Below are 25,957 nucleotides of genomic sequence, written 5' to 3'. Positions count from 1 at the left end.
TACACGTCTATCCGCTCGATGCAATTTGAACCGCGACTCGTCCAACCAGGCAACATTTTTCCAGTCACCAACAGTCTAATGTCGGTGTTGAAGGGCCCAGGTGAGGCGTAAAGCCGGCCGGGGTGGCCGAGCGGTTCTAGGCGCGACAGTCTGGAACCGCGCAACCGCTACGGTCGCAGGCTCGAATCCTGCCTCGGGCATGGATGTGTGTGATGTCCTTAGGTTAGTTAGGTTTAAGTTGTTCTAAGTTCTAGGGGACTGATGACCTGAGAAGTTAAGTCCCATAGTGCTCAGAGCCATTTGAACCATTTGAGGCGTAAAGCTTTGTGTCGCGCAGTCATGAAGGGTACAGTACACGAGTGGGCCTTCGGTTCCGAAAGCCCATATCGATGATGTTCCGTTGAACGGTTCTTACGCTGACACTTGCTGATCACCCATCACTTAAATATGCAGCAATCTGTGGAAGGGTTGCAGTTTACGTTGTACGATTCTCTTCAGTCGTCGTTGGTCCCGTTCTTGCAGGATCTTTTTCGGCAGCAGCGATGTCGGAGATTTGATGTTTTACCGGATTCCTGATATTCACGGTATACTCGCGAAATCGTCGTACGGAAAATTCCCACTTCATTGCTGCCTCGGAGATGTTGTGTCCCATCGCTCGTGCGCCGACTGTACCACCACGTTCAAACTCACTTAAATCTTGGTAACATGCCATTGTACCAGCAATAACCTATCTAACAACTGTGCCAGACACTTGTTGTCTTACATAGGCGTTGCCGACTGCAGCACCCTATTCTGCGTATTTACATATCTCTGTATTTGAATACGCATGCCTATACCATTTTCTTTGGTGCTTCAGTGTAATTGTCATTAATTTACTCTAGTCCATTGATTGCCTCACCTGCTTAATGACTGCAGTTCGGCGGCTGTTTAGCTGAAACTTCAACACGCCTTGGCGACGATGGAAGCCAAAAATTTTCCTCGATAACGACACCTGAATGGGATCCATTCAGCTTTTTGGGTCAGGCAGGAGCCACTTGACGGCAAAGTAGCAAATGTGTCCGCATCGGCTGCTGCGCGGTCGGGGCGCCAGACTGCTGACCGAAGTTGTCCGGGTTCGATTCCCGGCCGGGGCGGAGGTTTACTCCACTCGAGACTGGGTGTTAGGAAGACCTCACGCTCATACTGTTATAATTGGCATTCCATTATGGAGATGGGGCACATCCCGAAAGCTAATATATAATAACAACAAAAGTAGCACATTTTAATTCATCTTAGGACTTCAATATTTTAAACATAGCTGCACAACAGCTACGGTTTCACGTAATAAGATTATAATCAGCCGACCATTTGCAATGGATAAAGAAATTATTTACCTAGGTTTCGACAAATATAAATTTGTCTTCTTCAGAAGGTAGCAATTTTACATTAGTAAGGACTAATATCCCATCACCATTTTTACAATTTTCGGCATAGGACCACGTGTCAAAAATAAAATATAGCCCTAGAATTAAGGTTTGTCTAGGGCTATATTTTATTTTTGACACGTGGATCTATGCCGAAAATTGTAAAAACGATGATGGGATATTAGTCCTTACTAATGTAAAATTGCTACCTTCTGAAGAAGACAAATTTATATTTGTCGAAACCTAGGTAAAGAATTTCTTTATCCATTGCAACTGGTCGGCTGTTTATAATTTTATCATCTTAGGACTTTAATGACTGGGAAATGGACAGATGGATATTCTGATCAGAGGGGGGTGGGGTTGTTTGGGGAAGGAGACCAGAGAGCGAAGTTATCGGTCTCATCGGATTAGGGAAGGACGGGGAAGGAAGTCGGCCGTGCCCTTTCAAAGGAACCATCCCGGCATTTGCCTGGAGCGATTTAGGGAAATCACGGAAAACCTAAATCAGGATGGCCGGACGCGGGATTGAACCGTCGTGCTCCCGAATGCGAGCCCAGTGTCTGATCAGAGGCCCCTCTATTTCTGCCGTGCAGTTTTAGTTTAGAGTAGAAGATGAGGTAGCGGTCAATAAGGTTCGCGCTATCTCCTGACCTTAATCGAGAGGTTGGGTAGGTTTTGTGTATTTAGTGCGGTGATGGGACTGATGTTTAGGTGCAGCAGTCGCCTCTGGATTTGCAGAAATCTCCGTGTGATGTTTCCTGTTGTGAGGATCGCCTGGCGAAGTGGTGCAGAACACAAAAATTGAACGAGAAAATGTGAAGTTGCAGGCGCACTCCAGAAGCTGAAACAGAGAGAGGAAGAGGAGGCGTGATGAGTATCTGTGCCGGCGTGGAGGCGCGTCGCAGCGGCGGTCGCCGCCGCTGCCGGCGTGTAGTGGGAGCGTGGAGGGCCGGAGCGGCGCGGCGCGGCGGAGCTTCCTGTTTATTCTCCAGAACGAGCAATTAGCGTCGCAGGTGGCGCCCGCGCCGCTAAAAGGCCTCTCAGCCGCGAGGCCCGGCGCGCTGCGCTGCGCTATTGGCCGCGCGGCGCCAGAGCCCCTCCGCCGCGCTTTCTGGCCGTGACAGGCGCGGCGCGCACTCTGCTCGCCGTCATTGTGCGCCTGGGATTAGCAAAACCAGCCGGTGCGCGGCCATTACGGCGCTGATACGTGCATTAACAAGCAGGCAGCCGCAGCGCCTCTGCCGGTGACGCCCGCCACTTCCCCGCAGACAGCTGCGCCCACCACGCGCCGCAGCCTGCTTGTTTGCGCAGTCGTGTGTGTCAGCCCCTTTCACTCGTGCTGGTCTCCAAACGTGCGGGCGCTAAGTGCGTACATCTCAGCACTCCTGCAGTCGTTACTCACAAGTACCACACACATCCTGTACTGAAAAGCCGCAAAAGCCACCGTGCTAACGAATATCGACGCACCAACATACAAACATATTCTCTCGTCCCCTCCCCCCCCCCCCCGTGCATTACATCTACATCTACATTTATACTCCGCAAGCCACCCAACGGTGTGTGGAGGAGGGCACTTTACGTGCCACTGTCATTACCTCCCTTTCCTGTTCCAGTCGCGTATGGTTCGCGGGAAGAACGACTGTCCGCAAGCCTCCGTGCGCGCTCTAATCTCTCTAATTTTACATTCGTGATCTCCTCGGGAGGTATAAGTAGGGGGGAGCAATGTATTCGATACCTCATCCAGAAACGCACCCTCTCGAAACCTGGCGAGCAAGCTACACCGCGATGCAGAGCGCCTCTCTTGCAGAGTCTGCCATTTGAGTTTGTTAAACATCTCCGTAACGCTATCACGGTTACCAAATAACCCTGTGACGAAACGCGCCGCTCTTCTTTGGATCTTCTCTATCTCCTCCGTCAACCCGATCTGGTACGGATCCCACACTGATGAGCAATACTCAAGTATAGGTCGAACGAGTGTTTTGTAAGCCACCTCCTTTGTTGATGGACTACATTTTCTAAGGACTCTCCCAATGAATCTCAACCTGGTACCCGCCTTACCAACAATTAATTTTATATGATCATTCCACTTCAAATCGTTCCGCACGCATACTGCCAGATATTTTACAGAAGTAGCTGCTACCAGTGTTTGATGCGCTATCATATAATCATACAATAAAGGATCCTTCTTTCTATGTATTCGCAATACATTACATTTGTCTATGTTAAGGGTCAGTTGCCACTCCCTGCACCATGTGCCTATCCGCTGCAGATCTTCCTGCATTTCGCTACAATTTTCTAATGCTGCAACTTCTCTGTATACTACAGCATCACCCGCGAAAAGCAGCATGCGACTTCCGACACTATCTCCTAGGTCATTTATATATATTGCGAAAAGCAATGGTCCCATAACACTCCCCTGTGGCACGCTAGAGGTTACTTTAACGTCTGTAGACGTCTCTCCATTGATAACAACATGCTGTGTTCTGTTTGCTAAAAACTCTTCAATCCAGCCACACAGCTGGTCTGATATTCCGTAGGCTCTTACTTTGTTTATCAGGCGACAGTGCGGAATTCTATCGAACGCCTTCCGGAAGGCAAGAAAAATAGCATCTACCTGGGAGCCTGTATCTAATATTTTCTGGGTCTCATGAACAAGTAAAGCGAGTTGGGTCTCACACGATCGCTGTTTCCGGAATCCATGTTGATTCCTACATAGTAGATTCTGGGTTTCCAAAAACGACATGATACTCGAGCAAAAAACATGTTCTAAAATTCTACAACAGATCGACGTAAGAGATATAGGTCTATAGTTTTGCGCATCTGCTCGACGACCCTTCTTGAAGACTGGGACTACATGTGCTCTTTTCCAATCATTTGGAACCCTCTGTTCCTCTAGAGACTTGCGGTACACGGCTGTTAGAAGGGGGGCAAGTTCTTTCGCGTACTCTGTGTAGAATCGAATTGGTAACCCGTCAGGTCCAGTGGACTTTCCTCTGTTGAGTGATTCCAGTTGCTTTTCTATTCCTTGGACACTTATTTCGATGTCAGCCATTTTTTCGTTTGTGCGAGGATTTAGAGAAGGAACTGCAGTGCGGTCTTCCTCTGTGAAACAGCTTTGGAAAAAGGTGTTTAGTATTTCAGCTTTACGCGTGTCATCCTCTGTTTCAATGCCATCATCATCCCGGAGTGTCTGGATATGCTGTTTCGAGCCACTTACTGATTTGCCTTTCCCCAGCCGGCCGATGTGGCCGAGCGGTTCTAGGCGCTACAGTCTGGAACCGCGCGACCGCTACGGTCGCAGGTTCGAATCCTGCCTCGGGCATGGATGTGTCTGTTGTCCTTAGGTTAGTTAGGTTTAAGTAGTTCTAAGTTCTGGGGGACTGATGACCTCAGATGTTAAGTCCCATAGTGATCAGAGCCATGTACCTTTCCTCCTCAGTCACCCTATATGCAAAAAATGGCTCTCATCACTAAGGGACGTTACATCTGAGGTCGTCACTCCCCTAGAATTAAAACTACTTAAACCTAACTAGCCTAAACCCATCACACACATCCATGCCCGAGGCAGGATTCGAAGCTGCGCCCTATATGCAGTTTCTACAAGATAATGTATTACAGTTTCTAACTGTAATACATTATCTCGTTATGTTAAATCTGTAGCATACGATTTCATCTCTTAATGACTATATTACGAAAACATTTTTAATTTTGAAGTTCGGGATACAATCATACGAAGTATTTCCCGTGCAGCTAGGGAGACGTCTGTGTCCTCGTCCTCGAAGGGACATATTGAACCCTAGTCTTTCGACCATTTCTTAACAACAAGATTACTCTACAGGTGAAATCATCATCAACATCATCATCATCTTGAACAGCTTCCAGCCCCAAGCTGTGTCTGTTAGGATCACAAACCTCGCCATCCAATCCTCTTCTCCCACAGGTTTTCTGTATTCACTCTGGTCCAGTCCTCACGTCTTTTTTCAACACACTCTTTCACACCTTTCAGCCATCCATCCCTTGGTACTCCCCTTAGTGATTTCCTTCGCATTTCCATTTCTGTTTCTTTTTGGGAAGTCTCTTGTTTTCTATTCTCTTTAAGTGTCTATACCATCGTACCTCTGATGTTTCTATCCCGCTCTGCAAAGTTTCCTCTTTCACTATTTTCCTTCCCCTTTCATTCCTCATCCTATCTCTCATTACTCCTAACCTACTTCCGACGAACTTCATTCCACACTCCTGTAACCTGCTTACATCTCTTTTCTTCATTAACCATATTTCAGATGCACAGATCAATACTGGGATGTAAAACTTCTATGTATCACTTCTTTGCTGTTTTGTGTGACGTCTTTGTTCCAAACCAGGCTCCTAACATTTGGTAGGAGTGCTTCCGCCTGTCTTCCACGTTCACTGATCTCTCTCGCGTTTCTTCCATTTTTTTTCTGTCATACTTCCAAATACTTGACACTTTCCACCTTCTTCAATTGTTCACCTCCAATCCTTATTCTGCGAATCGGTCTATTTTTGTTTATAGTTGAATTTTTCAGGAGAAATAGTTTTAATAAAAATTTACGTCGGTGCTCGGGATTCAATCACAACAGATCAATGCAGGAGAGATTAGAGCCGGTATGATACCTGTTCTACCCTACGTCGACTATGCAAGTCAAGTAACGCCCATTTTAGTAACATTTTGTGGTAGGTCGCTGGAGTATACTCATACCATACGACTGAAGAAAAAAAAAAACACTGATACACTCCTGGAAATTGAAATAAGAACACCGTGAATTCATTGTCCCAGGAAGGGGAAACTTTATTGACACATTCCTGGGGTCAGATACATCACATGATCACACTGACAGAACCACAGGCACATAGACACAGGCAACAGAGCATGCACAATGTCGGCACTAGTACAGTGTATATCCACCTTTCGCAGCAATGCAGGCTGCTATTCTCCCATGGAGACTATCGTAGAGATGCTGGATGTAGTCCTGTGGAACGGCTTGCCGTGCCATTTCCACCTGGCGCCTCAGTAGGACCAGCGTTCGTGCTGGACGTGCAGACCGCGTGAGACGACGCTTCATCCAGTCCCAAACATGCTCAATGGGGGACAGATCCGGAGACCTTGCTGGCCAGGGTAGTTGACTTACACCTTCTAGAGCACGTTGGGTGGCACGGGATACATGCGGACGTGCATTGTCCTGTTGGAACAGCAAGTTCCCTTGCCGGTCTAGGAATGGTAGAACGATGGGTTCGATGACGGTTTGGATGTACCGTGCACTATTCAGTGTCCCCTCGACGATCACCAGTGGTGTACGGCCAGTGTAGGAGATCGCTCCCCACACCATGATGCCGGGTGTTGGCCCTGTGTGCCCCGGTCGTATGCAGTCCTGATTGTGGCGCTCACCTGCACGGCGCCAAACACGCATACGACCATCATTGGCACCAAGGCAGAAGCGACTCTCATCGCTGAAGACGACACGTCTCCATTCGTCCCTCCATTCACCACTGGAGACGGGCTGCACGATGTTGGGGCGTGAGCGGAAGACGGCCTAACGGTGTGCGGGACCGTAGCCCAGCTTCATGGAGACGGTTGCGAATGGTCCTCGCCGATACCCCAGGAGCAACAGTGTCCCTAATTTGCTGGGAAGTGGCGGTGCGGTCCCCTACGGCACTGCGTAGGATCCTACGGTCTTGGCGTGCATCCGTGCGTCGCTGCGGTCCGGTCCCAGGTCGACGGGCACGTGCACCTTCCGCCGACCACTGGCGACAACATCGATGTACTGTGGAGACCTCACGCCCCACGTGTTGAGCAATTCGGCGGTACGTCCACCCGGCCTCCCGCATGCCCACTATACGCCCTCGCTCGAAGTCCGTCAACTGCACATACGGTTCACGTCCACGCTGTCGCGGCATGCTACCATTGTTAAAGACTGCGATGGAGCTCCGTATGCCACGGCGAACTGGCAGACACTGACGGCGGCGGTGCACAAATGCTGCGCAGCTAGCGCCATTCGACGGCCAACACTGCGGTTCCTGGTGTGTCCGCTGTGCCGTGCGTGTGATCATTGCTTGTACAGCCCTCTCGCAGTGTCCGGAGCAAGTATGGTGTGTCTGACACACCGGTGTCAATGTGTTCTTGTTTCCATTTCCAGGAGTGTATTTGTGAATGACGTCGAAAACACCATGAGAGCTTTGTCGTACGATACATTTCTGTCCCAACGCCAGAAAATTGTACTGAAAAAGGTAGAGCCGCAGAGGGTTCGACGATTAGTATTGCAAACTCTCAGTTTATGACTAATTGTAACAAATATGATGCCTTGAGCATAAGTCTGCTGAATGGCAATTACATCATTCATGACCAAATCCTTGGAAACAATTGCAAACGTAAAATTTCTAGGGCCATGTGTCAAGAATGGTATAACTTGAAACGAACACAACGCCTAATTGTAGAAAAGGCAGGCGCTAGACTGATATTCACTGAATGACTGTAACGAAAATATATTTCATTCACTAAACAAGCAGCTTGCTAAACCACAAAAAAAAGGTATGAAATCTTATGGGACTTAACTGCTATGGTCATCAGTCCCTAAGCTTACACACTATTTAACCTAAATTATCCTAAGGACAAACACACACACCCATGCCCGAGGGAGGACTCGAACCTCCGCCGGGACTAGCCGCACAGTCCATGACTGCAGCGCTCTAGACCGCTCGGATAATCCGCTAAACCTCCGTTAGCTAGATTCTTCAGAACTCTTTATTACACTGGGGCACTTACCAAATTGTATTGATATAGGAGACATAAAATAATTAAGAAAGAACTAGACATTTCGTTATGGATTCGTTAACACAGGACGGATATTTCGGTTTAATGGCCCTTAGAGAATTACATCCACTTAAACACAACCAAGAACGGGTGCGACAAGGATAGAAAAGTAAGTCGGTTGTGTCTTTTTCAAAGAAATCACCTCATACTCCACGTTAATCTAGCTGGGAAAATACGAAAGAGCTGTCATAGTAAATGACTATGAGTCTAAAACTAGAGAAATAGGAGACCACACATAAGTTTACAGACAGCCGGTTCTCCTGCGCACCATTCTAGCACAAATCTACATACATACGCCTGTAAACCACTGTGAAGTGGGTGGTAGAGGATGCTAATCATTGTACGCCATGTTAGGGTCCCTCCTGCCCCGACCGCGTTTAGAGCGCGCTAAGAAAGACCGCTTTGTGAGCGCCGTAATTAGTTTGAATATTGACTCCACAATCCCTACAAGAACGATACGAAGAGGACTGAAGAATATATCTAGATTCTTAACTAAATACTCGTATCTGATACGCTGTTCTGCCAATCAAACAAACCCCTATACCGTCTCAATACACATGCGCTACCTGACCAAAAGTATGCGGGCACGCTATGAGACACGGAATTGGCCACTAGATGTCACGAGAAGCCGACCCGCCAGTGTAAAAGGACGCGGGGCTATTGTGTTATCGCAGAGAGGCAGTAATGGCGGAGCGGGTAGAACAGGAGACTGCAGTCACTTCCAACGTGAACTAATCACTTCATATCACCCGAGTAACAAATCCACGGGTGACATTTATGTCCATCTAAAGCTGCTCGTGTCGACTGTTCCTGATGTGATTGTGAAGATGCGAAGGAACAGCCACAGCCAAACCGAGACCAGACAGATTTGATGTACTGACGGAAAGGGACCATCGAGTTTTCCGGAGGGTGGTTGCAAAAAGATAGCATCGAATCAGCGGAACGAAACACCCGTATGTTCCAAGGTGCAGCCAGAAGTCCAACTAACACAATGAGTATGCGTATGGACTTTTAAAAGAAAGGGGGTACAGTGGTGGAGTAGCTTCTCACAAGCGACACATTTCTCTGGTCAGTGCCAAGCGACGCTTAACGTGGTGTGGAAAACGACGTCAATGGACAGTGGATGACTGGAAACTGGTGATTTGGAGCGATGAATCACTTTATATCCTGTGGTAAGCCAATGGAATGGTTTGGGTTTGTAAATTGGCTGAAGAACATTACACGGCATCATGTGTAGTGGGAACAGTGGAGTACGGAGGAGGCTGTATTAAGGATAAGATAGTGGTTTTCGAGGGTAGTGAGTTGTATTCTTATTGCGCTCAAGAAAACGATATATGCAGAAGGATATGAGCGCATTTTACAACACTGTTGGCAGCTTACAATAGCGGAACATTTTGGGGACGATGATTGTATCAGCAAGGCAGTGCACCCTGTTATAAAGAAGCATTTTCGAGGCAATGGTCTGACGATAACAACAAGCCTGCCTATAATACAATGTTAAACCTAATGGAATAACTTCAGGTTGAGTTAGAACGTCGACTTCTCGCTCCAGACACTAGCTTCAGTTCTTGAGAAATAATAGGCTGACAGTCCTCCGCAGACATTCGGAGACCTCGTTGAAAGTCCCCACCAAAGTTTAAACCACCATTTCTTTTTTTTTTTTGTCATCAGTCTACTGACTGGTTTGATGCGGCCCGCCACGAATTCCTTTCCTGTGCTAACCTCTTCATCTCAGAGTAGCACTTGCAACCTACGTCCTCAATTATTTGCTTGACGTATTCAAATCTCTGTCTTCCTCTACAGTTTTTGCCCTCTACAGCTCCCTCTAGTACCATGGAAGTCATTCCCTCATGTCTTAGCAGATGTCCTATCATCCTGTCCCTTCTCATTATCAGTGTTTTCCACATATTCCTTTCCTCTCCGATTCTGCGTAGAACCTCCTCATTCCTTACCTTATCAGTCCACCTAATTTTCAACATTCGTCTCTAGCACCACATCTCAAATGCTTCGATTTTCTTCTGTTCCGGTTTTTCCACAGTCCATGTTTCACTACCATACAATACTGTACTCCAGACGTACATCCTCAGAAATTTCTTCCTCAAATTAAGGCCGGTATTTGATATTAGTAGACTTCTCTTGGCGAGAAATACCTTTTTTGCCATAGCGAGTCTGCTTTTGATGTCCTCTTTGCTCCGTCCGTCATTGGTTATTTTACTGCCTAGGTAGCAGAATTCCTTAACTTCATTGACTTCTTGACCATCAATCTTGATGTTAAGTTTCTCGCTGTTCTCATTTCTACTACTTCTCATTACCTTCGTCTTTCTCCGATTTACTCTCAAACCATACTGTGTACTCATTAGACTGTTCATAAAGGTAAATAATGGACGCTCACCATATTAGTGCCTACTGGTAGCGGTCCGGATATTTTTGTCCAGGTAATATATGTCTACGTCTACACAGACACTCCGCAAGCTATCTATACGCCCTAATTTCTCGTATTTCATCTTGGCGGTCATTGCGTGTAATGTATGTTGGCGGAAGTAGAATCGTTCGGCAGTCACGATGAAATTCCGGTTCTCTAAATTTGAGACGATTGCATATGAAGTGTTAGCCCCGCTTTGTATAGGTCCCACACAATTGGGAATTAGTTAATTACGGGGGAGGGAACCAAAGAGCAGGTCATCGATCCCATCTGATTGGGGAAGGAAGTCAGCCGTGTCCTTTCAAAGCTACGATCCCAGCATTTGGCTAAAGCGATTTAAAGAAATTGAGGAAAACCTAAATCAGGACGGCCGAACGTGTCTTTGAAGCGTCGTTCTCCAGATTGCAAGTCGCGTGTGGAAACCACTGCGCCACCTCGATCGATAATTGAGGAATTATCTAACTTGAGACACACTAGTTGTTTTGTGAGCAGTCCATCGCATTTTTCCAGTATTCTGTCGTTGAATCAAAGTCTACCATCTATCTTACCTACGACCACGTGATCATTACATTTCGTATCCCTAGAAATTGTAACGTCCAGATGTATGTATGAGTTGCCTGATACCAGATGTGATCCACTGATATTGTAGCCATATGATACTATTTTTCTGAGTTTCGGCCGGCCGGTGTGGCTGTGCGGTTCTAGGCGCTTCAGTATGGAACTGCATGACCGCTACTGTCGCAGGTTCGAATCCTGCCTCTGGCATGGATGCGTGCGATGTCCTTAGGTTAGTTAGGTTTAAGTGGTTCTAAGTTCTAGGGGACTGATGACAACAGATGTTAAATCCCATAGTGCTCAGAGCCATTTCTGAGTTTCGTGGAGCGCGCAATTTTACATTTCTTGAAATTTGAAGCAAGTAGTCAGTCTTTACACCACTTTTAAATGTTATTAGGATTTGAGTAGATATTTGAACAGCTTGCTTTAGGTAGTACTTCATGGTAGATAAGTGTAGACGTGAGGAGCGGTGGCGGGGAGGATATTAGCGGTAAGCTACAACATATGGCTATAAAATAATGGGACTATTGCTGTAAAATATTTTATTTCACAAACACACGTATTACTATTACCCTCACCTACAACGCTCTATGCCAATTTTTCATTGATGGAAACTGTGCTGGAAGTATTCCGCTGTGAGCTCCTCGATGACACGTGCTACTTTTTCTTTCGCTGATTCAGTGGACTCAAATCTTGTTCCTTTTAAAGCAGATTTGACCTTGTGGAGTAGATAAGTCACATCGTGCTAGGTGAGGCGAATAAGGCGCGTCGTCTAACAATGAGACGCTGTATCTCGCTAGAAACCTATTAACGGACAATGTGCATAGTGGTGCGTTGTCTTGATGCAAAACCATGACTTTTTCTTCCACAATTGTGGTGTTTCTTTTCTTATTTTGTCGCGGAGATGAGCAAGAACCTAAAGTTTCTAATGTTCATTTAGTTTGACCTTTAGGAATCCAGTGAAGATGCAGAGTTCCATGACAGCGAAAAGAATTATGATCACCGCTTTGAATGTTGACTTGCTGATTCGAGCTTTTTTAGCTCTTTGAATTTGGGCCCTTCTAGTGCAGGGACTGGCGCATAATTTCCGAATAATACGTGAAAAACCTAGATTCGCCACATGTTATCAAGCTTTCCAAGAAATTAGGATCATTTTCAATCGCCTCAGTGTCAGTACAAGCGTTTTAACGAGCTGCTTTGCGTTCGATCGTGAGAATTTTAGACACAAGTTACGCACCCACTTTTCTCATCTTAAACTGGTTACGTAAAATTTGCTTTACGCACCCTCTGTCAATTCGCACAGTGTCAGCAGTCGACCGAATACACAATCGATGGTCAGGTCTAATCAGATTACCCACTTTTTCGATATTTTCATTTCGTCTTTGATGTTTCAGGGCGTCCCTCTTGTGAGTCATCTTCAACTTCTTTTCGGCCATCACGAAAAGCTTGAACGAATAAACAACTCTCATATCTCATATCAGTCTTCACCATACACTTTTATGAGGGTTTCAGCGGCACTTTTTCCAAGTTTCATGTGAAACGTCACGCCAATTCGTTGCTCTGGTATTACTCTTATTTTTTCGGCAAAACAAAACAACATCTATTACACAAACGAAGGCCACGGTCACATTGATTTGCCTACAGACTCCAGAGATGCTGCTTTCGACTGAGAAGGCTTCACGCTTCAGAACTATTGGCCCTTTATCTTTGATGCATGGTGATAAGTTTCTATGGGACCAAACTGCTGAGGTCATCGGTCCCTAGTCCGCCCCTGGTAGTGGAGTGGTCAGCGCGACAGAATGTCAACCCTAAAGGCCCGGGTTCGATTCCCGGCTGGGTGGGAGATTTTATCCGGCCAGGGACTGGGTGTTGTGTTGTCCTAATCATCATCCTTTCATCCTCATCGACGCGCAAGTCGCCGAAGTGGCGTCAAATCGAAAGACTTGCACCCGGCGAACGGGAGGCCCTAGTCACATGACACTTACTTGTCTCTAGGCTTACACGCTACTTATGTGACATAAACTAACTTACGCTAAGGACAACACACACATCGACGCCCGAGGGAGGACTCGAATCTCCGACATGACGGGGGCGGGGGGGGGGGGGGGGGGGGGAGGAGGAGGTCTCGCGAACTGTGGCAAGGCGCTCTAGATCACGCGTGGCGTCTTTAATGTATGCGTACTTACTGTGTGGCAGCATCAGTCCCGTTATTTTATAGCCACACCTCGTTTGTACCTACCGTCACAATCGTGAGGTGACCGCAGTCCTCAGTGTAAAGTGCATTTGAAGCGACCAGCTCCGGCCGAGAGCCATCACACTTGCGTATCTTATAGTCAGAGCTCGCATGGTGTGCATCTGCAACCTTCTTGTGAGACTACGATCTGATGAAGGCTGTTAACCAAATATTTGCAGTAGGGCCGGCCAAAGTGGGCGAGCGCTTCTAGGCGCTGCAGTCTGGAACCGCGCGACCGCTTCGGTCGCAGGTTCGAATCCTGCCTCGGGCATGGATGTGTGTGATGTCCTTAGGTTAGTTAGGTTTAAGTAGTTCTAAGTTCTAGGGGACTGATGACCTCAGAAGTTAAGTCCCATAGTGCTCAGAGCCATTTGAACCTTTTTTGTTTTATGCCTTAGGACATGCATACAAAGGTTTTTTTGTTTTCCTGAAGCAAGTGCTATGTAAAATGAGAGTACAACAGGTTAGCGGGGTGAGGGAATGGCGGTTCAGATATTAACAATTTTAACGCCGGGTATTGGCTTCAGCCGTCCAGAGCGAGTTTAAGTGCGTGGAAATGAAGAGGTATGTGGGTGTTTCGCAGTGCGAGGGCGTCCCTAATGACCAGCGGCCAGGGTGCGGGGAGCGACGAATCGAGAGCAGGGCAGGCAGGCAGGCAGTCCAGAGCAGCGTGGTGAGACGAGGGGGGTGGGGTGGGGCACTCAGCCCGCCGCCGCCCACTTGTCAATCGATAATTTGCAATTTAGAGCGAGGTGAGGGCGCTGGGTCATCAGCCGGCGGCCCGCGGCCAGCGGCCGACCGGGGGAGCCCGCCAAATGGCTCAGAAGAAAAACACCCATTTCGAAAATAAAAGGGAAACCTTTGACTTTTAGTCGAGCATTAAGGCCGCGCATCACACCCCCCGCGCAAACTGCGCTCCAAACGAGGGCTGATGCGCCTGAGCTGGCCGCCGCTGCACACGCGCTCCCCCTCGCGGCTCCCCTCGGCGGTCTTTTGTGTCGTCCAGCGGAACCGTGCAGAAATGCGATTTGCCAAGAAATATCGTATACGCTCCCAGGAGGAGGGACAAATAGGCGTAACCGTCGCTTTATCCTCGCAGCGGAGACGCTAACGAAGGTGTAACTGATGTCAGACTGCCAGTTACGATCCCGAATGGAGGGACACAGCTGCATCAATACAAGTGTCAGTTAATAAATGGAAATGTGCATTACGTGGGCGAGGTGAAATTTGCTCGACATGGTACAGTAACCGTGCTCACGTCGGTTAAAGTGGATGTTGCTGGATTGCTAGACATCGCTCTTGTCACAAGTCAGGTGACGATCTGATCTGCGGAATATGGCTATTTCTGAAACACTACCTGACCAAAAAAAAAAAAAAGCAAGTGAAGCACCCACATAATATGGTCAGTTGAAATGTCCGGGGCCGTTGAATAAGTAATGCAACACCTTTATCCTGAAAGCAGATTGGTTTTATTTAGCATTCCAATACATCATATTAGTCTTCACTCTTTTGCCTGCAAAACTCTATTTTTCGCCATAATCTCCGCAGTGCAGCAACCTTAAGCCGCCTTACTGGGAGGACCTGTACGCCCGCATGATACCATTCTACTAATCGACGAGGGAGCCAAAGTCTTGCTGCATCAATGGCCTTCCCATAATCTTCATACCGGACAACGGCCTTACCGCAGTGGCTACACCGGTTCCCGTGAGATCACCGAAGTTAAGCGCTGTCGGGCGTGGTCGGTACTTGGATGGGTGACCATCGAGGCCGCCCTGCGCTGTTGTCATTTTTCGGGGTGCACTCAGCCTCGTGATGCCAACTCGACCGAATACTAGCGGCTTCGGTCAAAAATACCATCTTACGACCGGGAGAGCGGTGTGCTGACCCCACGCCTGTCCTATCCGCATCCTCCACCGAGGATGACACGGCGGTCGGAAGGTCCCGGTAGGCTACTCGTGGCCTGAAGACGGAGTGCTTTTATATATATATATATATATATATATATTCTTCATACCGCGGAGAGCATCCTTCATTGGGCTAGACAAATACACTCCTGGAAATGGAAAAAAGAACACATTGACACCGGTGTGTCAGACCCACCATACTTGCTCCGGACACTGCGAGAGGGCTGTACAAGCAATGATCACACGCACGGCACAGCGGACACACCAGGAACCGCGGTGTTGGCCGTCGAATGGCGCTAGCTGCGCAGCATTTGTGCACCGCCGCCGTCAGTGTCAGCCAGTTTGCCGTGGCATACGGAGCTCCATCGCAGTCTTTAACACTGGTAGCATGCCGCGACAGCGTGGACGTGAACCGTATGTGCAGTTGACGGACTTTGAGCGAGGGCGTATAGTGGGCATGCGGGAGGCCGGGTGGACGTACCGCCGAATTGCTCAACACGTGGGTCGTGAGGCCTCCACAGTACATCGATGTTGTCGCCAGAGGTCGGCGGAAGGTGCACGTGCCCGTCGACCTGGGACCGGACCGCAGCGACGCACGGATGCACGCCAAGACCATAGGATCCTACGCAGTGCCGTAGGGGACCGCACCGCCACTTCCCAGCAAATTAGGGACACTGTTGCTCCTGGAGTATCGGCGAGGACCATTCGCAACCGTCTCCATGAAGCTGGGCTACGGTCCCGCACACCGTTAGGCCGTCTTCCGCTCACGCCCCAACATCGTGCAGCCCGCCTCCAGTGGTGTCGCGACAGGCGTGAATGGAGGGACGAATGGAGACGTGTCGTCTTCAGCGATGAGAGTCGCTTCTGCCTTGGTGCCAATGATGGTCGTATGCGTGTTTGGCGCTGTGCAGGTGAGCGCCACAATCAGGACTGCATACGACCGGGGCACACAGGGCCAACACCCGGCATCATGGTGTGGGGAGCGATCTCCTACACTGGCCGTACACCACTGGTGATCGTCGAGGACACTGAATAGTGCACGGTACATCCAAACCGTCATCGAACCCATCGTTCTACCATTCCTAGACCGGCAAGGGAACTTGCTGTTCCAACAGGACAATGCACATCCGCATGTATCCCGTGCCACCCAACGTGCTCTAGAAGGTGTAAGTCAACTACCCTGGCCAGCAAGATCTCCGGATCTGTCCCCCATTGAGCATGTTTGGGACTGGATGAAGCGTCGTCTCACGCGGTCTGCACGTCCAGCACGAACGCTGGTCCAACTGAGGCGCCAGGTGGAAATGGCATGGCAAGCCGTTCCACAGGACTACATCCAGCATCTCTACGATCGTCTCCATGGGAGAATAGCAGCCTGCATTGCTGCGAAAGGTGGATATACACTGTACTAGTGCCGACGTTGTGCATGCTCTGTTGCCTGTGTCTATGTGCCAGTGGTTCTGTCAGTGTGATCATGTGATGTATCTGACCCCAGGAATGTGTCAATAAAGTTTCCCCTTCCTGGGACAATGAATTCACGGTGTTCTTATTTCAATTTCCAGGAGTGTATAAGGTGGATAATGCGAGATTTGGACTCTAGGGTATGGTTGAGGAAGAACAGCCCAGTGAAGTTTTCTGAGCTCCCCTCTGGTGCACAGATTTGTGTGAGGACTTGTGTTGTCATGGAGAAGCAGAAGTTCGTTTGCATTTTTCTGGCAACGAACACTCTGAACTCGTTTTTTCAATTTCCTGAGGATAACACAATACACTTCAGAGTTGATCGTTGCATCATGAGGGAGGACATCAAACAGATCGTTGCATCATGACGGAGGACATCAGAAAGAAAAACCCCTTCAGAGTGGCGGAGGACCGTCGCCGTGACTTTACCGGATGAGGTTGCATCTTTGAACTTGTTCTTCAGAGGAGAGTTGGTGTGGCAACACTCTATGGATTGCCAATTTGTTTCTGGTGCGAAGTGATAAACCCATGTTTCATCGCCTATGCCAAAGTTTAACAAAAAACTTCTTACGACGAGCGTCGTAACGTGCAAGCAATTCCTCACAGATGGCCCTTCGTTGCTCTTTATGGTCTTTTGTTAGGGGGCGAGAAACCAGCGGACACACACAAGTACCTCAACTGATGGACTAGTATGTCAGCACTCCCAACAGAGACATGTTCGAGTGTGATGTGTCGATAACATCGAATGAGTGTGCCCGCAAGTTGCTACATTGCAGGAGTGACACCTAAGTGTTGCCAGATGGCACGCCGATATCTGACAGGTTTACGTGACTTTGTTACGATGATTATAGACAACTCGCCCAACGACTCACTACCAGGTTTCAGTACACGTTCTGCAAGCTCCTGTCAATATCTGCGATGCTTTGGTTTTTACCAAAAGGAAATCAATGACAGCCCTCTGCTTGGAACGCACTTTCGTTACCGACGCTATTTTGAAGGTAGATGTAGCGACGCCACTTGTCGGAACTTCAAGAAACTGAAGCGGCAGTATTCCACGATCTCCCACAAGAAATTCCGCGTTATTTCAATAGAAATTGGCCGAGAAAAAATGTGTTGCACACTTGCTGAACGCCCCTCGTACATTGGTACACGTACACATGATTGGTGAGTATGTAAATGATTAGAGTTGCAATTCTCTTTCAATTGTAAAACAGCTACCAGAGTGCACTCTGGTGTGCACTCTGGTATTTAAGGGGCGTGAACGCTGTCATATGTTGAGTGTTCATTATGAAGGACACAAAGATGTCATGCACTCGTGTGAGACTGTGTTATTAGCAGGTGACAGTTTCAAAGGCGTATCGGTTTGGCTGACTGGTCGTATCGCGCAGTTTCCAGATTGCTGGGTCATTCGGATGTGACAGTGGCCCGATGTTGGACTGCATCGGAGTGCGATGGCAGACAGACCATCGCCAAGTTTCCAGTACGCCGCGTTTGACTACCACAAGGAAGGATTACCGTATTGTGCATCACGAATGTCGTAACCCCTTCACTTCAGCGCCTGCCGTCTGAGAACAAGTAAGGGCTCTTTGCAACATTCTGCGTCATCCGGCATCATTTGTAGGAGACTAGCAGAAGCCGTTTGAGGAATTACCGCCCCATGTGTAATCTGCTGTTAACACCACAAATCAAAAGGCTGCGTTTGGGGTGGTGACGTAATCGGGAAGCATAGGCTGCTGACGAATGACGTGACATTGTGCTGAGCCAGGAGTAACAGCTGTATTTCGTTGTCTCCTACACATCTGGGTGCTTCATTTTTTGTCAGGAAGTTTAAATGGATCCACTCCCAGGTGTATGACCTTCACTATAGTGAGACCAAGACAGAATTGATGGCACTCAACAGTGACGGGGAACCCGCAAGTGTAAAACGAAGACACCATCAGCTGTAGTTGTTGGACAGTTTTCTGGACCTCGGAAATATAATCTCCGTAGACAGCTCGCTTAGACTGAAAATTACCAACAATTTGCAAAAAAGATTCTAAGCTCTGTCAACAAGTGAGAACCCTTTAATGAAAAAAACCCTTTAATGAAAAGACATGAGTCCAGAAAATGCAAAAACAATGACATTTAGTAGTTACTTCATGGTACTGGAAGTGTGTATCCTCACAAAGAGAGCGTCATCAAGACTCCAGACATAGAAATGAGATTCCTTAGATCCATCATCCAGAAATTTAAAGTGGATGAGGAAGAACTCCAGGCTCACGAAATACCCTTTACACAGAACCAGCACACCCACACTGCCGGCCGAAGTTGCCGAGCGGTTCGAGGCGCTACAGTCTGGAACCGCGCTCCCGCTACGGTCGCAGGTTCGAATCCTGCCTCCTTAGATTAGTTAGGTTTAAGTAGTTCTAAGTTCTAGGGGACTGATGACCTCAGAAGTTAAGTCCCATAGTGCTCAGAGCCATTTGAACCATTTGAACCACATCCACACTGTGATGGTACGGTCATGCAATTAGGCTGGAGCCTAAAAGAAGAGTTTGAATGAATTTCGTAGGAGAGGTGGAAGGAAAACATCCTGTGGAAGACCCATAACCTGTTGGACGGACATGATCAGCGATGATCTCGCTGCCAAAGGAAGGGCAATGGATCAAGTTCTCCGTGAGTGGCTGTACATGGGCAGAAGGAAGTGAAGAAAGTTCATTGGCCGTATCCTGGAAACTGGAACTGTACAATGTTGTTGTTGATGATGATGGTGCGCGGAAAAAGATAAACTCATACGGTATGACGCCATTCAGTTCTTGATTCTGCAACATCTGTCACCCACAGAATTTCATACAAAGTTGGTGAAGACTCATAATGTATCTAAGGTTTCATGTTCAACATTTTAGAAACTGATTACTGAATTGGAACGTGATCATACTTCTCTTCATGAAGATTCATGTGAAGAGAAGTTGACATTGCAAATCACAGTGAATCATGCAGAATGGGTATAAAGTTGCCTTGGAGAATCGGTGACGAGAGTGTATGGCATAACTGACTGTATAGGTACATCACTGTATAGGCATATTTATACATCAGTTATATGTGTAGACGTAGTAATATTTACAAATGCTGCACGAAACACAACAATATGTCTCACAACAACAAAAACAGCATAGAGTGCGGAAACTGTTTATGACGATATCTAATGAGCGTTTCTTCACGTGATTCTAAAATGAACCATTAGATTGAAACACCGACCAGGAAACATCATGTATTCGTAGTCACACTATCATCCACGCACACTACTCGCCATTACGCAACTGTTCTGATAAAATTTTCATTTGTCAAATGTCCTGAGATTACGTGTTATTCAGCTGATAAGCTGTAGTGGCGTGCTTGAAAGGAACAGTTTGATAACCCAAGGCGTATACTAATATATAAACATTTTAGACAGGCGAAACGATGCTATCCAAGTTTTGGAAGGTATAAAAAGGACAAATGGAGTGCTGTAAATCGTTATATACGCATTTCCTAGATAACAAGTGATACGTACATAAGTAACACTCACAACAAAGTAAGTATTACAGTTATCAGCTAAATTTGTATGAGATACTCGTCTTACGGATAAACTTTGGAACTGAATGGTTTCATTATTTACACACAAGTGTTGCAAACTGAACACACGTGATCTTTTATGAGAACGCACAAGTTTCACGGTTGATGTTACCATTCTGGGCGGAGCTAGCGCTTAAGATGACATCAGTGACCTCCACCGAATTTCACGTTAAATTGTTCATCTACAAATTGCTACGTATGCCAGTTGACAGGTCGGAGTAAGTGTCCTCACCTAGTAAATGACTGTGTTGTTTACTCCCCCCCTCCCATCTTCTGATCATGGCCACTTCCCCTTTATCTATGAGAAACCTGAATCGTCAATTCCGCTTTTCAAAAACTGGTGAGGTTACTCCCTTTAAGAGCCTTTTGACACTTTTGTAAGAGCTTATATGAAATGTAAATGAGTTACATCCGTAACAATGACACTGCATCTGAAAGTTATACTTCTTCACGTTTTACTATAAATGATACCGAAATTCATGCGGCTGTGATTAGAAATAGTATTGTGCGATTGCTCGACAGGAAAATGGAGAACACACTATGAATACCTGATTCCACAAAAACCGCAGAACACTGATGATGACGATGACATGAAAATGAATATGAACAGTCAGAACCGCAATAACCTTTTTTTTAATTTTAAAAAAGTTTATTGCTGTTGTGACTGTAAATATTTGCTTTTTGGTAATAAATAAATCGTGTACTCCAGATAGGCAAGATCTCAAAAATTACGTTGACTTAAACTGAGATATTGCCCTCCTGTTCTGGCTGTTTTAGTTCTTTGAGAAATGCATCCTTATTAAGTGTGAAAATGGTCAAATGGCTCTAAGTACTATGGCACTTAACATCTGAGGTCATCAGTCCCCTAAACTTAGAACTACTTAAACCTAACTAACCTAAGGACAACACACACATCCATGCCCGAGGCAGGATTCGAACCTGCGACCGTAGCAGCCGCGTGGTTCCGTACTGAAGCGCCTAGAACCGCTCGGCCACTGCGGCCGGTGTTAAGTGTTATATATGCTACAATTTCTCTCTAGAGAAATGCGGCTTTGTTGTGAGGGCAGCTGTCGTAAATAGCTGTTTATAAACTCTGTAAATCATTATCGTTTAGTTAGGCAACTGCAAATTTCTAATGCTCCTCTTCTAGATTGATATCCATGTACGAGCTGTTATATGCCTTCTAAGAGTCACCAAGAGTTACGTACAACATGACAACGAGTGACTGTACAGCTAAACGCAGAATACTTTTAGTTCCTTGTGACCAGCACCAGCAATTGCTCTAATATATAAGCGCCAAAGAAAATGATATAGGCTTGCGTATTCAAATACAGAGATACGTAAATAGGCAGAATACAGCGCTGCGGTCGCCAGCGCCTATACAAGACAACAAGTGTCTGGTGCAGTTGTTAGATCGGTTTCTGCTGCTACAGTGGCAGGTTATCGAGGTTTAAGTGAGTTTGAACGTGATGTTATAGTCGGCGCATGAGCGATGGTGGTGGTGGTGGTGGTTAGTGTTTAACGTCCCGTCGACAACGAGGTCATTAGAGACGGATGAGCGATGGGACACACCATCTCCGAGGTAGCGATGAAATGGGGATCTTCCAGCACAACTATATCACGAGTGTGCCGTAATTATCAGGAATCCAGTAAAACATCAGTTCTCCGACATCGCTGCGACCGGAAAACAATCCTGCAATAACGGGACCAACGACGACTGAAGAGAGTCGTTCAACGTGACAGAAGTGCAACCCTTCCGCAAACTGCTGCACATTTCAATGGTGGGCCAACAACAAGTGTCAGCGTGCGAACCATTCAACAAAGCACCCTCGATATGGGTATTCGAAGCCGAAGGCCCACTCGTGTACCTTGATGACTGCACGACACAAAGCTGTACATCTCGCCTGGACCCGTCAACACCGACATTGGACTGTTGATGACTGGAAACACGTTGCCTGGTTAGGCGAGTCTCGTTTCAAATTGCATCGAGTGAATGGACGTGTATGGTTATGCACACAACCTCATGAATCCATGGACTCTGCATGTCTGCAGTGGAGTGTTCAAGCTGGTGGAAGCTCTGTAATTCTGTGGGGCATGTGTGTAGGTGTGATGTGGGACACAAGATACTCTAGATACGACTCTTAAGGTGATACGTTCGTAAGCATCCTGCCTTATCACTGCATCCCTCATGTCCATTGTGAATTCCGACGGACTTTGGCATTTCCAGGAGGACAATGCGACACCCTACACGTCCAGAATTGAGTCCATGCCACGTTGTGTTGGTTTGCGGCACTTCTGCGTGCTCGCGGGCGCCGTACACGATATTAGGCAGGTGTACCAATTTCTTTGTCACTTCATTATGTCGTCAAAAGGGTACGACGCACCATACAAAAGAAGACACGCTTGTCACTCCACTCTTATCTCATACAACGGGTCCGTCTGTTCTTTAAAATTCAGTGCTGATTTAACATAGCCAGTAACTGTTTCCATTGCATCGTGGTCAGATGTTCCCCATCACTTTCTCGCTACAGTCAACATCTATGTCATACTTACGACCCTGCGATCGTAACGTTAAGGGCTGGTCGGAGTGCTCCGCCGAGAAGTGACGAGGGAGTGGGTGGAGACTGCGGGGCAGACGTCTGCCTTAACAACAGCGCCGCTGCTCGCGCTTTAGGGCCACTAAAGAGCGGCGGCAGGGTGGAGCATTTTACGCAGGGCGTCTCCTCGCCAGGCTAGATCACCGCACTGTGCTTTCCACTCGCGGAGGATGCAGCGTCAATACAGTGCACTACTCCTATGCCTTACAAGCGTTCGCAGTAGCTACTAGGAACACAGTCGCGAGAAACCTACAATGCAAAATTTTGTACATGGCTGCACGTTCCGAGACCGTGATTAGTTACGACTGAAAGAAAAGCAGCCCTCGGTCACTATTTTTAACAAATTAACCTGGCTTCAACACTGCTAGGAGTGTCTTCCTCAGAATTTAAATCATAGAATGGTCTATATTCTATAAAATGGTCACAGAATGATGACTAAAAACGTATGATAGGGTATAAGTACGGAATCATCGTGACAGACTGGCGAAACGTCCGTTTCGCAACCTGCACTACACAAGTAACGAGCAGCCCTTAGTGGCTCGCCATCACAGTTTTCTTTATCTTAAATATCTCTGTGGCTAATGCCCTTTTGGCATATTTATTATTTTATAAATGACATATAAGTACTGCCAGTCTTTCCGTACTTTTACGCTATCATACATTTTTAATCATAATTCTGCGACCATGTTATAGAATATAGACCATTCCTTGTTTTAAATTCTGAGGAAGACACTCGTAGCAGTGTTGAAACCAGGTTAATTTGTTAAAAATAGTGACCGAGAGCTGATTTTATTTCAATTGTAACTATTCACGGTCTCTGAACGTGCAGCCATGTACAAGATTTTGCGTTTAATCATTCTTCGACGGTCACAATCCACCTTGAGTCCCGTAAATACAGCAGACAGAAGCATCGCTGTTTTTTTGGGAATTTTGATGCCGGGTTAGGTTCGGCTTACTGTCGTACTTCCGTGCTTCATGGCACGCGGACCCATGGTTTCTGCTTACCCGACAAATCGCCAACTGCGTGTTTATTGACAGACACGGAATGTTCGGTCCACTCCATGTCGCAGTTCAGTGTCGTGATTTAATATACGTAACCTCATCATGTGGCTTCTAAACTACAAAACCGGCCGTTAAATAATTCACAGGAGCAGCCAAGTGATTATTACACTGAAGAGGCAAAGAAACTGGTACACCTGCCTAATATCATGTAGGACCTCCGCGAGCACGCAGAAGTGCCGCAACACGACATGGCATGGACCCCACCCATCTCTGAAGTAGTGCTGGAGGGAATTGACACCATGAATCCTGCAAGGCTGTCCCTAAATCCATAAGAGTACGAGGGGGTGGAGATCTCTACTGAACAGTACGTTGCAAGGCACCCCCAGATGTCCAGATAAGCTCAATAATGTTCATGTCTGGGGATTTTGGTGCCCAACGGAAGTGTTTAAAATCAGAAGAGTGTTCCTGGAGCCATTCTGTAGCAATTATGGACATCTGGAGTGTCGCATTGTCCTGCTGGAATTGTTCAAGTCCGTCGGAATGCACAGTGGACATGAATGGATGCAGTGATAAGGCAGGACGCTTACGTACGTTTCACCTGTCAGAGTCATATCTAGATGTATCAGAGGTCCCATATTACTCCAACCGCACACGCCCCACACCATTACAGAGCTTCCACCAGCCTGAACGGTCCCCTTCTAACATGCGGGGTCCATGGATTCATGAGGCTGTCTCCATGCCTGTACACGTGCATCCACTCGATACAATTTGAAACGAGGCTCTTATGACCAGGTAACATGTTTCCAGTCATCAACAGTCCAATTTCTGTGCCTACGGACGCAGGTGAGGCGTAAAGCTTTGTGTCCTGCAGTCATGAAGGGTACACGAGTGGGTCTTCGGCTTCTAAAGTCCATATAGACGATGTTTCGTTGAATGATTCGCCCGCTGACACTTGTTGATGGCCCAGCATTGAAATCTGCAGCAAGTTGCGGATGGCTTGCACTTGATCCTCTTCAGTCGTCGTTGATCCCGTTATTGCAGGGTCTTTTTTCCTCCCGCAGCGATGTCGGAAATTTGATATTTTGCCAGATTCCTGATATTCTCGGTACACTCGTGAAATGGTGGTACTGCAAAATTCCCTACCTCATCGTTATCTCGGAGATGCCGTGTCCCATCGCTCGTACGCCGACTATAACATCACTTTCAGACTCACTTAAATCTTGATAACCTGCCATTGTAAGAGCAGCAACTGCCCCAGACACTTGTTGCCCTGTATAGGCGTTGCCGACGGCAGCGCCGTATTCTGCCTGTTTACATATCTATGTATTTGAATACGCATGCCTATGCCAATTTCTTTGACGCTTCAGCGTGTTTCCCTTACAGCTGAGCACTAGTTGCTGGCGTACGCAGCGAATGGTTAATGGCGACGATGATCTTTGTCCGCAGCGAGCATCTTCCCGTCGCCGGGCTCGTACTGGAGCAACCCGGGCGCCAACCTGTACTCGAACATCGCGGCGGCGTCGGGCCACACGATGACGCACCACCCCGGCCACCTGGGCTCGTACCCGCACTACGCATGACCCGACCCGGCGTGGGGCCGCGAGTACCGCCGGCTCGCCATGTAGCCGGCCCCCGCCGCTGCCGCCGCCGCCGGCAGCACCCACTGCCACGCGCCGCCAGACGCGGCTCCAGACTCCGGCAGCCACCGCCGCCGGCAGCTGGACGGCCAGCTGGAGGCTCCAGAGGCGCCGCCCGCCTCCCTGCTGCCGGACTGCGTCCAGCCGGCGCACCTGCCGCTGGGCATGCACATCATCGCCGGGCTCGCGGGGAACGCCTTCTCGCCGACCGAGGCGGTGCCCGTGGCTAGAATGATGGCCGTCTCACAGGCAGACGCCAAACTATGAAGCGACCGTGCCGCAGCCGCGGACTGTGTGCACCTGGCGGGATAGTCATCACCCGCCCCACA

The 25,957-nt window shown here is 47.7% G+C and overlaps 1 protein-coding gene and 1 pseudogene across 1 annotated transcript in view; both read left to right on the top strand.

Annotated features, from left to right (window-relative positions):
• Nucleotides 1-25,571, top strand: part of LOC126458351 (transcriptional regulator ERG homolog) — a 293,460-nt gene extending 267,889 nt beyond the window's left edge. The window contains exon 7 of the mRNA XM_050095320.1: nucleotides 25,438-25,571. Coding sequence (XP_049951277.1) covers nucleotides 25,438-25,571 — 134 coding nt within the window. The remainder of the gene's footprint in view (nucleotides 1-25,437) is intronic.
• On the top strand, nucleotides 15,108-15,225 carry LOC126426992 (5S ribosomal RNA; annotated as a pseudogene).
• Nucleotides 25,572-25,957: the final 386 nt, after the last annotated feature.

Source organism: Schistocerca serialis, chromosome 1 (genome assembly GCF_023864345.2).
Source record: "Schistocerca serialis cubense isolate TAMUIC-IGC-003099 chromosome 1, iqSchSeri2.2, whole genome shotgun sequence".
Lineage (NCBI taxonomy): Eukaryota > Metazoa > Arthropoda > Insecta > Orthoptera > Acrididae > Schistocerca > Schistocerca serialis.
Note: the sequence above shows the minus strand (reverse complement) of the source record. Positions and strands in the feature narration are given on the sequence as shown.